At 23.5% G+C, this 13,792-nt stretch overlaps 4 protein-coding genes and 1 long non-coding RNA gene across 6 annotated transcripts; 3 read left to right on the top strand and 2 right to left on the bottom strand.

Moving 5' to 3' along the window:
* Positions 1-668: 668 nt before the first annotated feature.
* Positions 669-4,667, bottom strand: LOC100872026 (dnaJ homolog subfamily B member 12). The gene is made up of 8 exons (XM_003697803.3): positions 4,379-4,667; positions 3,799-3,949; positions 3,494-3,639; positions 3,286-3,426; positions 3,055-3,185; positions 2,863-2,978; positions 2,505-2,668; positions 669-2,367 (listed from the first exon to the last, which is right to left on the bottom strand). Exons 1-8 carry the CDS (start codon positions 4,509-4,511, stop codon positions 2,255-2,257), a joined length of 1,095 nt encoding a protein of 364 aa, XP_003697851.1. The 5' UTR covers positions 4,512-4,667; the 3' UTR covers positions 669-2,254.
* On the top strand, positions 4,445-6,255 carry mRpL22 (mitochondrial ribosomal protein L22). Of its 2 annotated transcripts, XM_086911482.1 has the most exons (5): positions 4,664-4,828; positions 5,149-5,181; positions 5,405-5,602; positions 5,685-5,898; positions 5,989-6,255. In XM_086911482.1, the coding sequence occupies exons 3-5, from the start codon at positions 5,408-5,410 to the stop codon at positions 6,207-6,209; spliced, it is 630 nt and encodes a 209-aa protein (XP_086767608.1). In that variant the 5' UTR covers positions 4,664-4,828; positions 5,149-5,181; positions 5,405-5,407; the 3' UTR covers positions 6,210-6,255. The 2 variants fall into 2 exon arrangements, with proteins under 2 accessions (XP_031775279.1, XP_086767608.1); XM_031919419.2 differs by lacking the exon at positions 5,149-5,181 and having other exon boundaries at positions 4,445-4,675.
* Positions 6,256-6,323: 68 nt separating this feature from the next.
* Positions 6,324-6,805, bottom strand: LOC100871906 (ribosomal protein L39). The gene is made up of 3 exons (XR_001112798.3): positions 6,771-6,805; positions 6,540-6,643; positions 6,324-6,453 (listed from the first exon to the last, which is right to left on the bottom strand). It is a non-coding gene; the product is annotated as a ribosomal protein L39 (long non-coding RNA).
* Positions 6,806-7,089: 284 nt separating this feature from the next.
* Positions 7,090-9,210, top strand: wal (electron transfer flavoprotein subunit alpha wal). The gene is made up of 4 exons (XM_012492535.3): positions 7,090-7,650; positions 7,960-8,289; positions 8,384-8,836; positions 8,910-9,210. Exons 1-4 carry the CDS (start codon positions 7,609-7,611, stop codon positions 9,084-9,086), a joined length of 1,002 nt encoding a protein of 333 aa, XP_012347989.1. The 5' UTR covers positions 7,090-7,608; the 3' UTR covers positions 9,087-9,210.
* Positions 9,211-9,374: 164 nt separating this feature from the next.
* Positions 9,375-13,616, top strand: cass (apoptosis inhibitor cassowary). Its single transcript, XM_003697861.3, has 9 exons — positions 9,375-9,791; positions 10,033-10,194; positions 10,277-10,442; positions 10,515-10,675; positions 10,753-10,950; positions 11,040-11,231; positions 11,300-11,683; positions 11,766-11,919; positions 12,012-13,616. The coding sequence occupies exons 1-9, from the start codon at positions 9,690-9,692 to the stop codon at positions 12,098-12,100; spliced, it is 1,608 nt and encodes a 535-aa protein (XP_003697909.1). The 5' UTR covers positions 9,375-9,689; the 3' UTR covers positions 12,101-13,616.
* The last annotated feature ends 176 nt before the right edge of the window (positions 13,617-13,792 follow it).

The following is a 13,792-nucleotide window of genomic DNA, read 5'->3' as shown; positions in this document are numbered from 1 at the left end:
CTTGGACGTAACAGATGTTCCATATAACGGAATCTTCTCGTGAAATATTTTCCATAAAATTTTATGGTCAATACGATTAAATTGTGACTTTTAGTTTTTTTTTTTTTTGTAATTAGAATGAACTTTCTTGGTTTTCTGTTATTTTTGTATTTCGTAAAATTTTGTAAGAAAAATGCTGAGATATAGATAATAAGGATTCTGAGGAAATAAATCTGATAATAGTCAATAGAAAATCGATATAGATGACCTGAATTGCAGAATTCAATAAAAATTCTAAATATTTGTTACTCGATAGGAAATTTCTTAATTCGCAGGAATCCGTGGAATGAGGAGTAATCTGTAAAAATTACATTAACGTTAAATTTATAATATTTATTAAAAGAAATCAAAGTGAAGTTTAAAGATGATTTGACAATTGTTATGTTTTTTAAATATATTTTCGAAATATATAGATAAAAGATATTTACTTATGTTATCAATCACTGATAAATTTAATTGAGAAAAGAACAAATAAATTGATAAAAGCATTAGTATAGATGAGATGGATTGAACATCACAGGTGAAGTATGGTATAGATTTATCTTTTCATAATGAAAGCATTAATGTATAATCTTTTAGCATTTATTAATAATTAATAATTTTAAAAAATTGATAAACTTTCAAATTGATTAATTTTTAAAATTCCTTTATTTTGAAGCTAATTAAAATACTTTGACATATATATTTATATAACATACACGTAATGATTTAGATAAATAAGTGCTATTAAACATACAAGAGTTGGCCAAATTATAAAACAAATTTGATATGTGCAGTTCGGTTAAACTGATTCGCATAAATGTTTCAAATGTCATTCTCGAATGATTTCAAAAAGTTCAACAATTTGGGATTATTATAAAGATAACAATTAGTACCAAAAAATTCCAACATCACACAAAAAAAATATTTTCTCAAGATAAATATATTGGTCAACTATCTTATGTTATCCATGTACATTATAATTTATAAATAAGAATAAACATAAGTGGTCACTTATCAGATTGATAGGAATTTCTTTCTTTTCCAACTTTATGCCCATATAAAAATTTACGACGCGATGACGTGTATGGTACGTGTATGGTGTATGACAATAGCTCAATTAAAATTGCTTATTATTCATTTCTCATGATAATATGTATGCCTTTCTTTCTTTAGTTTGAATTACATAAATTTTTCAAGTAAAAAATAATATACACGAATGTAAATATGTGTCACAATTACTATGTTCTTTAGTTGCTTGTAATATATCGTGCATTTCTCATAACAGAAGGAATGTATCCAGTGTAATATTGCGTCCATAAAATTTTTAACATTATTAACTTTCTATATTATTTAATACTGTGTAATAGATTATCTTTTAATGCAAAAAAAAAATTCACATGAATTTCGATATTATTCACAACTTAGGCCTTACAAACTAAATGTGCTTTTTCAATATTAAAATTAATTTTTTTTATTCTTGTTTAAAAGAAATGCATGCATTAATTTCATTCATTTCCTCTTATATTTTTTTATTCTCATATATAATTTAAATGAGTTTTCTAAATCTTTATTCCTAAATTTCTTGTGTACAAGCAGTTTTAATGTTGCAACAATATTTTTATCAAAATCGTCAAAATCATTATGTGCTAGCATTGAAAAACTTTTAATTTAATATTTAAATTGCTATTTATTTAAATAATACGGCAAGAATTGAATTAAAATTTTAATGAACAAATTCTTTCAATGAATATAAATAATTAGAAATATTTTAAAATCTTCAAAATTAATCACTTACTATATCAATCAGCTATTTCTCCTCGTGTCGTAATAATGGAACATAAATAATCCTGATTAACAATGCATATAAATTAATCAACATATGATTTTTATATTTTAAAATTATATGATTCAATCTAATGAATTTGAAATATGTTACCTTAATTATATCATATGATAGATTCATATACCATTGGAATTCATCATACTCGCTACTATAATGAATCCTATATTAATTTACAATTTGAATATATGGAACAAACAGCTTAAACGGCCTATGTAAAAATTCATGGATCAAGAAGAATATCATTTATCAATTTTGATGCGAAGATATATAATATATTCGCATATGTATTATAATGTTTGATATTCTTCATTTCATCCAATAGTAACTACACATGTGTAAATATAATATACACCTATCTACAACAAAATTCTATTCAATAACATAACGTCGCTATGCTCCTTGTAATTCTTGTACCTTCTTACATGAAGGTGTTTCAATATTTTTAGCTTTGAAAAATAATTCTTGATCTCCAAAGTTTCTTGCTTTCCACATCATTGTTTCTCCTAGGGATTAAAGAAACAATGTATCCAAAAAGATAGATATATTTCTTGACTATTAAAGTCTTTTTTTCATTATTTCTAAGAGCAACAGTACCCTGCTATATTGGGGCATTTAAAAATCAATTAAATAAAATACTTACTATAACTTTTCTCTCTAAAACAGGCATGTCTCAAATTATTCAGGTATTCTTCTTCAACAGAAATTTCTAGTCTACGTAAGCTGCCTTGATATTCAGTATGAAAGTTTTCTTTGACATAGTAGGGCACCTTTAATCCTTGAGTTGTTCTCAGTACAGAATATTTTCTGCGCACAAATTTAAAATGTGCATATAATCCCTTTCATACAAATCAATCACTCTTGTTTGAAATAAAATATACCAGAGACAAAAGCCGAGAAAATAAAGTATAAGTAATAGAATTGAAACATCACATAGAATTATTAATTAAAACTAATTTATTCGTCGTTATTCGTTGGTAAATATTTGTAAATACACTTACGCGTTAGAATGCAAGCTATATACAGGATCTGATATAAAGAAACTGCTCATCATAGTTAACAATATTAATAATAGCACAGGTAACATTTGAAGGAATGTGGTATATCCATTTGCTTGCTAAAAATCATAATATTTGTTAAAATAATCGTATATTTAATTGAAGTATCTAAATAAATATATTTTTTTTACATACTTGAGAGTGAGCATGTTGAGCTTGTGCATCTTGTTGTCTTGCCCATCTACCAGAACGTCTCATATAAAATTCTTGTTGTGGAAATCCACCTCCAAAGAACATACTAAATAATTCTTCTGCTGTTATATCAGCTAAAAAGAATTAATTTAATCAGTATTATTTAGATACTCATAAGAATTTATGATATAAAATAATTCTATGAAAAAAATAAACATAATATAATAATCTTACTTTCAAATCCTCTTGTATAATTATAATGTGAGTGATTTTGATGAGCTTGAGCACTTTGAAGTCTTTCTTCCTCAGGACCATACATATCATACTGCTTTCTCTTTTCGACATCAGTCAATATAGCAACAGCATTTCCAATAGCTGTGTATATGTAAATTACAATTTGTTATAATAAATTTGTTACAAATACATTTTAATTATCATTTACCTTTAAAGGCTTCAGCAGCACCTGGTGCTTTATTTTTATCTGGATGTAACTGAAGTGCTAATTTTTTATATGCCTTCTTAATATCACTATCAGTTGCATCTTTATTTACACCCAAAATTTCATAATAATCTTTACATTTTTTGATTCTGCAAACAAATAAATTATATTAAAGTTTATTAATAATAAGGAAAAATATTAGATTATGATATAATCGGAATAAAATAATAAGTTTTATTATTATATTTCAAATATTTTGTTTACATTGATGTTTTTAAAACTTCAGAAACTTTAATTAATATAAATACCTTTTAATGTGTTCAAGTTGTTCCTTTGTATAATCACTAGAAGCTTGAGTATGTGTGGTTTCTTTAGATGCAGTTTGACGTTTCCTAAGTGTAGGTTCAGATTCAGACTTTTGATTTTGCTTTGATAACATTGTCACTTTTGCTAACACATCTACAAATATATAATAAATTATTTTAAATATTTTAAAATATTTCATAAAATATGAAAATATTTTATATTTCACATAATTATATAAATTTCATTTTCATCATCAATTTTTTATTTTTATTTATTTATACTACTTTCTTTTAATAATAATTTACATAATGATAAATTTACATAATAATAATAAATGTAAATGAAGTTTCATTTTTGTATGACTATAGAAATTGCTTTTTAAACTTAATAAACATTAAAATAATTTCTAAAAAAATAATAAATATAACAATTTCATAACATAATCTTGTTGAAATTTAGAAATACGGTACGGTACGGTAGATTCCTTTCAATGTAATGACAATTTTATGAATGAATAAAATAAAAAATAAAAGCAATTGATTAATATTCTACACTGGTTGAAATAGATTTTTGTCAACTTACCTTCTGCTTTTTTCATTGGATATAGTTTTAATGCTTTACGTACAAATTTTTCTGCTTCCTCGTACTTTTTTTCTCGTAGATATAGTTCTGCAAGTTCCATACATCGCTCCGCCTCATCTTTATTACTATCCATGATTTTTTTTTTAAAGACCGAATTAAACTTTATACTAACGCAATGACGGAGCAAAATAATAAATAGATTTAATCACACACTAATTCTCCGCCATAGCAATTTAATAAGTTGCGTCATGAACACGATACAAAGTAGAGCATTCGACTACGTGTAAGTGACGATAGGTAGGTGCTGCTTATAATATACTGATTATTATTTCTGCTGACATATCTGACAATTTGACTCTAATCAACCAATCAAAATGTCTACTCGAATGAAATTTATTTATAAAAAAAACAATTTTATTAATAATAACAGAAAATGAATTATAAAAAAAAGTAAATAAAAAGACACACAGTATCGATTTTTAAAACTTAATATTGATCTTTTTTTTAATTAAATGAAATAATTTTTTAATTTTTATATAATTAATAAAAATTAGTTATTTTGAACTAACAATTTCTAATTTTTATAAATAGAATAAGAATTTGTCATAAAATAAATAAACTCTAATTTTGTATGTCAGGTTAAAATATTTCTGTCAATAATATCTAGTGTTTTTTGAATAGATATGTTTTAAAGACAATATTTGAAAATATTTTATTATTATAATAAAATATTACAATAAAATATTAATTAGAAATTTTTGATTATATAGTTTTTAAATATTTATATATTATAAAAAATAAATGTAAGTATAATATTTTTAATTGATATTTAACTAGCATTTGTTTATAAATATGCATTTTGATTTTAAAAGGTTATCTTTTACTATTTTTTACTATTTTACAAATATTTATATTAAAAATAAATTACATTAATTATTTTTTTATAAATACATATAATATTTATAAAAGAAAATAATTTTAATAAATTAATTCATAATTTTTATGCATATTTTTTCATCTTTATAGAAAATGCAGAATATAAAACAGTGTGTACGATTTATATCAGATAGATTATTTAAAACAACTAATTCGAATTATTTATCTAGTATACAAAGATCATATTATTATTTTAAATCCGATGACGATGATGACACAACAAGTTTCCTTAAATATAATAATGTTGTTTTTCCTCCACAAAAACCAAATGAAGAAAGAAGACCAGGTGTAAATATAATTTTAATTAATAATTAAAGAATTTTATCTTATCAATTGAAACATAAGTATTTTCTATATTTATATTTTATAGTATGTTTGTCATGTAAGAAAAAACATAAAATATAGTCCATTGAAAATGTGGTATATTGCTTCTTTTGTAAGAGGTATGTCTGTAGATGAAGCTGTTAAACAATTGAGTTTTTTAAAGAAAAAAGGTGCAGCTATAGCCAAAGAAGTGATCTTAGAGGCACAAAATATAGCTGTGGAAGAACATGATATTGAATTCAAAAGTAATTTATGGGTTGGTCAGTATATTAATATTGATATTAATATATTAATTATAAAATATATTCAAATATATTAGCAATATTATATTATTTCAATTAATTTTTTAGCTGAATCTTTTGCAACAAAAGGTGCTGTAATAAAAGGAATGCGACGTCATGCTAGAGCAAGAGCTGGAATAGTACATTATAGACATACTCATTACTTTGTACGTTTAGAAGAAGGAAAACCACCAAAACATTATTACTTACCAGCACCTAAAAGTGGTGAAGAATTATTGAAAGAATGGATGGAACAAATGCATCGCCGCAAAATATATAATTCCTTATAATATGTATATAAATATATGTAAATAAATGATTCATCTTTTTTCTGAAGTTATTAATTGATTGATATAAAATTTGTTATAATTAAGAAATAAATTTTTATAAATATAAGATGTAAATTTAATGTTACGGTTAGAATTTATTTAAAAATGAATAATTAATATATTATAATAAATGTGAAGCAAATACATTAATTTATTTTACAGCTTCAACTTGGTTCTTCTCCAATGACGCCGTTTAGCATTATACCTATAAAATTATACAATAACATATAAAACAATAACAATAATAAATAATAGATTAAATGAAAATACAAATATTTTAATAATGTTTACCTAATAGTATTGCCAGTACGCATTCTGACCCATTGAGGAATCGGTCTGTTTTGTTTTAATTTCTTAGCAAGTTTTCGTTTGATAATAAATGTTTTGTGAGCCGACTAAAATAAATAACAAAATTCATATATTTCTTAAATATTTTAAATGTAATATTCTAATAATTATATAGATATATTTTATAGGATGTCAAAATAATTATTAGATTAAGTAACTTTATTTTAATCTTACCATTTTGCTCGGATAACACTGATGAAATGGCCAAGTTGACTGCGTATTACATTAAACAGGATTTCCAATATTAAAAATTCACTATACGAAAGTTACCAAAACTACTAAATATTTAGTAATAAATATTAAACATAGGATTTTTATATAAAAATATATATTAGATAAACATTTTAAATATTATCATAAATATATAAATATAATATTAATTTTAATAATGTTAAATGTTAATGTTAATAATATAATTTAACAGTTTTAAAATTTAAAATAATTAAAAATATCTAGAATTATTAATGTTAATTTTAACGACCATTTAATAATAATATAAAAAAAAATATTTTAGTTTCAAAATTAATATTATTTTAAATTGACTTAAAATATATATCTTTATATTATCATAATATGTACATTTATAAAATATACTAAAATACATCATAGAAATTTTAATTTTAATAAATGAAATTAAATCCATTTAAATAAAATAATTAAAATATTTAAATTAAAAAACATTATGTGTAAACAAATACTATATTATTTATATATATATTTTTAATCATTATTTATTTTATTTATATTAAAAAATGTTAAAAGAAATAGGAAATATTTTTTTTATTTTTTGATTATTTGATTGGTTGAACTTTGGATTTTATTATTACGATTTATATGATAGAAAATTATTACGATTTAGAGATAATATTTTTATTTTTTTCATTATTTTTTGTTTGAACTTTGGACTTTAATATACGATTTAATTATTAGATATAAAATTAACTTGAATAAGTATTTCCTTAATTATTGTTTAATTAAATATCAAACTGAAACTTTAAAAATTATAAAAAAAATGTTCGCTACTTGGTTTAGAACATTTCGAATTGCAAATAAAGTGAGTATCAAGAGATTCAATTTTCTTGATTCTTATTTGTTTTAACCTATAATTCTTAATTGATTAATATATACAATTCTTTTTTTATCAACAAAATATAAACTTCTATTATCTATAATATTTCAATGTTTTTTTTATTTATAAAATTTTTTTTTTAAATAAATGTAATCATTAATTAAAAAAATATTAATTTTATATAAAATTATATATCTTAATCATTAATAATAAAAATAATATAAATTAAAATGAAATTTTAAACTGTTTGTTCAAAGGAAACAAAATATTTAATCAAATTATTTAATATTTTAGCATGGCTTACTGGCACGCTATGAATCTACATTAGTTATTGCAGAACATAATAATGAATCACTATTACCTATTACTTGTAATACTCTAAGTGCAGCAAAAAAGATTGGTGGAGATATAACAGTCTTAGTTGCTGGTAACAAATGTGATACAGTTGCACAAAGTGTTAGTAAAGCTAATGGTGTATCCAAAGTTTTGGTCGCAGATAGTGATGCTTTTAAAGGATTTTTTCCAGAGGCATTAACTCCTCTGATTCTTGCAATTCAAAATGAATATAAATTTACTCATATTTTAACTGGTGCTACTGCTTTTGGTAAAGCATTATTACCAAGAGTAAGTATCAAATTAAAAGATCTATTTTTTTTACTTTTATATGCAATTATGAAATATTTTTTTTGTAATTCATATATAAATTTTATTTTTTAAGATTGCAGCTAAATTAGATGTGTCTCCAGTAAGTGATATTATTGATATTAAATCAACTGATACATTTATCCGTACTATTTATGCAGGGAATGCAATTCAAACTTTAAAATGCAAAGACAATGTAAAAATAGTTACAATAAGGGGTACTTCATTTGAAGCTACACCTTTAGAAGGAGGTAATGCTAAGTGTGAAGTTGCACCAGTTGGTGATTATAAATCACAATTGATAGAATTTATTAAACAAGACTTATCTAAATCTGATAGACCAGAATTAACATCTGCAAAGGTTGTTATATCTGGAGGAAGAGGAATGAAGTCTGGTGAGAACTTCAAATTATTATATACGTTAGCAGATAAACTTAATGCTGCAGTTGGTGCATCTCGTGCTGCTGTTGATGCTGGTTTTGTACCTAATGATTTACAAGTAGGACAAACTGGAAAAATTGTTGCTCCAGTAAGTTTGATTTCTAATTACATGTAATTATTATTATTAAAAAATTATTTATATTTTAATTTATATTATATAGAACTTATACATTGCTGTTGGAATTTCTGGAGCAATTCAGCATCTTGCTGGTATGAAAGACTCAAAGACAATTGTTGCAATTAACAAAGATCCAGAAGCACCTATCTTTCAAGTAGCTGATTATGGCTTAGTTGCTGACTTATTTAAGGCTGTTCCTGAACTCACGGAAAAATTGTAAATTTTGATATAATATTTTATAAATATTTTTGTTATAATATCTATATAAATATATACATATATATATATATATATATACATACAAAATGTTCTTAGAAAATAATAAATTTTTATATGATTTAAAATATATGTGCTTTAATTATCTATTTTAATTTTATTTTATTAATAATTTAAGATTAATTATATTGTCTTTATTTTAGTAAATTGATTGTATTTTAGGTTGTAGCATAAAATATGATATCATGAAATTTTTTTTAAATTTCATAATAATATATTGTTACATTCTCAGTTTCAGAAAATGAAAAAACTTTCAAGAATTTTTTTCAAGAAATTTTTTTCAAGGAAATGTTCTGAGAAAATGAAAAAACTTCCAAGAAATTTTATATAAATATTTAATCAACGTAGTAATTTTGATAATATTTATCGCATACATATGTAATTTTCGACTTGAACGCCACCATGAATGCCCATCCTTTCATACTTTGGTTATATATATATGTATATGGAACGGCTGCCATCTTTGTCGTTTCTTGGCGTGGTGCATGGCCGGCTAGATTACCTATTTTTGAGTGTAAAATCGTATTTATATGTTTTGTGTCTTTAGATGTGGAAATTCGATAATAATTTTATCATGAGTATGGACAGTATCGAAAAATTATACAAAAATTTTGGCATTTTGGCTGATGCCAAAGATAAATTAGCCGAGGTAGTCTACAAACTTGGTTATATTGAATAACCACATTTACTCATTTCTATCTTTTATAATTTTTTGTATTTATAAGCATAAAATATATATTTTCTTTCTTATATTTTTTATATTTATAAATAATTTTATTAATTTCAAATTGATTGAATGGTATTTTTATTATGGAAGTGATTCAATTGTACATAAATAATTAATCAAAAGAAATAGTGAATATTATTAAATTTTTATTTGAACATTACAGCATGAGAAAGAATATTTAGAGATTCTAACAGCAGTGAAAGGATCACCTAAAGAAAAACGATTAGCATCACAATTCATTGCAAGGTTTTTTAAATATTTCCCAAAATTGGCTGATCAGGCTATAGATGCCCATTTAGATCTTTGTGAAGATGAGGATATGGCTGTATATTTTTTTTATTATTTATATTATTAATATATGCATAATGTATATGTAAAAAACATAAAATTTGATAATTTATTTTTAGATCAGAAAACAAGCAATTAAAGATTTACCTGCGTTATGTAAAGATAACAAGGAACATACAGCTAGAATTGCAGATATTTTAGCTCAATTACTTCAAGCTGAAGATCCATCTGAATTAGCTGTAGTTCATAATAGTGTTATGTCTCTTATGAAAACTGATCCAAGAGGTATTATTAATATATAATCATTTATTATAAACTTATAAAATGTTAACTACATTTCATTATTTTTTTCTTTAGGTACAATAAGTGGATTTTTTAGTCAGATTATTAATGGTGATGATGGAACACGTGAGCGTTGCATTAAATTCTTAGCAACAAAATTAAAAGCAATAGGTCATGATATTATTACTAAAGAGCCAGAAGATCTTTTAATTTCAGAATGCAAAAAAGTGTTACAAGTATGATTTTTTTTATAACTATAATTATATAATTTTTTTAATTTATATGATTTTTATAAATATACTTCCATATTTAGGATGTTACTGCTGATGAATTTCACAGTATTATGGAAGTTCTTGCATGGACCAGATTAGGTACAACAATTAGTGGACAGCAAGAATTAGTAGATATTACAGTTGAACAAGCTGAATTGTCTGAACCATTCAAACATACTAATGTTGAACAGTGGAATAGACTTGTACAATGTATTAAACATGCACTTCCATTCTTTAGTGTAAATATAATTTAATCAAATTTTTAAAAGTCATTTTGTATTTATTTACGAAATGTATTTATTATTACAGTAATGTATTTATTTTTTAGTCTCAAATAGATTCATCACGTTTTGTTTCTTATATTTGTATACAAGTTTTACCACATCTTTCTTTAATTACTTCACCTGATGGAAGAGATGTACAATTGGAGTTATTAAAACTTCTTGCTGAATTAGCTGTATTTTGTGGCACAATTGATAAGCCAGAAGAAAAAGTACAACAACTTTATAATACTCTTATTGTAAGTAATAATATTATTGAAAATGTATATTTTATTTAGAGAATATTAATGATATTTTAATTTCTTAGACATATATGCCACTACCTCCAGTCACAGAAATAACTGAAGTACCACAATTACAGTTTAGTCATGTTGAATGTCTCATGTATGCTTTTCATAAATTATGCAAGCAAACACCAGAATTTTTAATGAAAGATCCAGAACAGCTTAAGGAATTTAGATTAAGATTACAGTATTTTGCACGTGGTATTCAAGGTTACATAAAAAAATTACGAGAGGCAATTAGTGGAAAATCAGAAGAAGAATTGAAGTCAGAGGAGAATCAATTAAAAGTTGTTGCTTTGAAAACAACGAATAATATTAACACTTTAATCAAAGATCTGTTTCACTCACCACCCAGTTTTAAAAGTGTTATACATCTTTCATGGAAAACAACAGCTAATGACAAGAAGGTATATATTAAATTAGTTTTAATTTTTCTTTAAAAATATATTTTATTAAATATCTTAATTTTTTTATTATTCATTATTCTAGAATGAAAAGCATTCATCTGCTCAAAAGAGACATACACCAATTACATTTGGAAATGACAGCAATTCTAATAAACGAAGTAAAGAGGATAAAAGTAAAAGGGAATTATATACTCCTCCTAGTGGAAAATACAGTTCAAACATATCATCAAATTATGGTAATTTAACAAAAAGAAACATTATTATTTTCCAAAATATTAGTTAAGATTATAAATAGAAAAAGAATTTTCTTTCATTATATTTATTATAGGTCGAGGTAGATTTAGAGGAAATAGGTCAGGTGGTCGAGGTGGTTATAGACCGCGAGGTCGTGGAACGTGGAGAAAAAATTTTTATTAACTCTCTGATTGTTTAAATTTTTAAAAAGCATGAAATGGTAAAAGCTGCAATAATATAAAAACTATATCAGGCCTGTAAAATGTACATATAAAAATGAAGAATGTAAAAGTGATTATTTACAGAAAGTGCTTTTTAAAAAAAGTGACAAAGGAAATACAACTTTTTTGTTCTATAAATCTTAGTGTAAAGAAAGTGTTTTCTTGTGAAAGCTTTAAGTACACACCATACATACAAGTTTCAAACACAAAATTATAAGGATCAATAATTCACTAAACACAGTGATAATCACTGACAATTGTCATAATGAAATATTGACATTTAAAGAAGAGAAGATTGGTGTGAAAATAATATACTAATTGTGTTATGACAATTTTTTTATTGTTAAAGAAATGAAAAATACAATTTGGAGAAACTTGAGTTTGGAAAAAGTGAATAAGTACGTGGGAAGAAGTGAGCAAGATGACATCATGAACTTCAAGAAGTGTTTATTATGAAACTATTAATCAGGTACTTTAACAGGCAATACAACAAATAAAATAATGACGAGAAAATGGTGCAAGGACACAGTATGTGAATCATTTGAAATGAAGAATTATCAAATATCAGAACCAAAAATTTCATATAGAGAATGTTTAAAAATTCATACTGTACAAAATGACCGGTTTGTGCTATGACATGGACATTGGTGTTACACGTATTTGCAAAAGACAGACAATTTCTTTCTTCCACAACAACTCTAGATGTTAAAATAGTATCAAAATGTATTCCTGTATTTCCTAGTTCTTCCTATTCCTCTTTCTAGATAACATTTTTTATTTCTTTTGTCAACAGGAAAACAACGATTGGGAGTAATTGAAGAAATGCCAAATGGAACATCTTTTGGAAATATAATAAAATCAAAGAAACTTAAAGAGAGCTTTTGTTTTTAATTTCTTAAATTATATTAGTTATATTTACAATTATACATATTTTTTATTTATTATTTCTATATAGTTATAAAATATTTAGCTTTTTTCTCAATTAAATAAATAAATAATTTTTTTTATTAAAATAATTGATTTAAGTATATATATAAAAGCAATATAAAATTATTAAAATCTTTTATTAAATATAAATGAAAAATATAATATAATTCAAAAAGTTTCTTTGATTATATAGAAATAAAGATATAATTTTTATTGCATACTTTTTATTTTGCAGATGCTGTATGTGATTCTTGTTGAATGGATAGCAAAGCAGAGCAAAAATAATCATTTTTTGATTACAGATTACCAGATCAAGGAGGAAATTTATAAGGAAAGATTATAACTTTATTCTTTTCAGGAATTGAGGCATGGTTGTATATTATCTTTTATTTGTATATTCATGGTAGCTGTTTTGTAAGGTGAGTTTAAAAACATATTGTGTCCTTTTCCTATCCACCATTGAATAAAAATTGTGTAATGCTAATAATAATATAATAATAATTCATGAATATATTATCATTTAATTTAATAAATAATAATATTGCATAATATATGTTGTATTTTTTATGCCCAATATCGAGTGTTATTACACAGTTAATTAAACTATTTGTGAAAAATTTACAATTATCGAATATTTATATGTTTTAATTAATATTTAATACAAATGTTTTGTAATTTGTCAATTACATAATTATATAAAAATTTACTTGTATGTATTAATATATTG

This window comes from Apis florea, unplaced genomic scaffold (genome assembly GCF_048593485.1).
Source record: "Apis florea isolate Af1SG1 unplaced genomic scaffold, ASM4859348v1 contig_32_pilon, whole genome shotgun sequence".
Classification (NCBI taxonomy): domain Eukaryota; kingdom Metazoa; phylum Arthropoda; class Insecta; order Hymenoptera; family Apidae; genus Apis; species Apis florea.
This window is presented reverse-complemented; position numbering and strand designations above follow the sequence as displayed.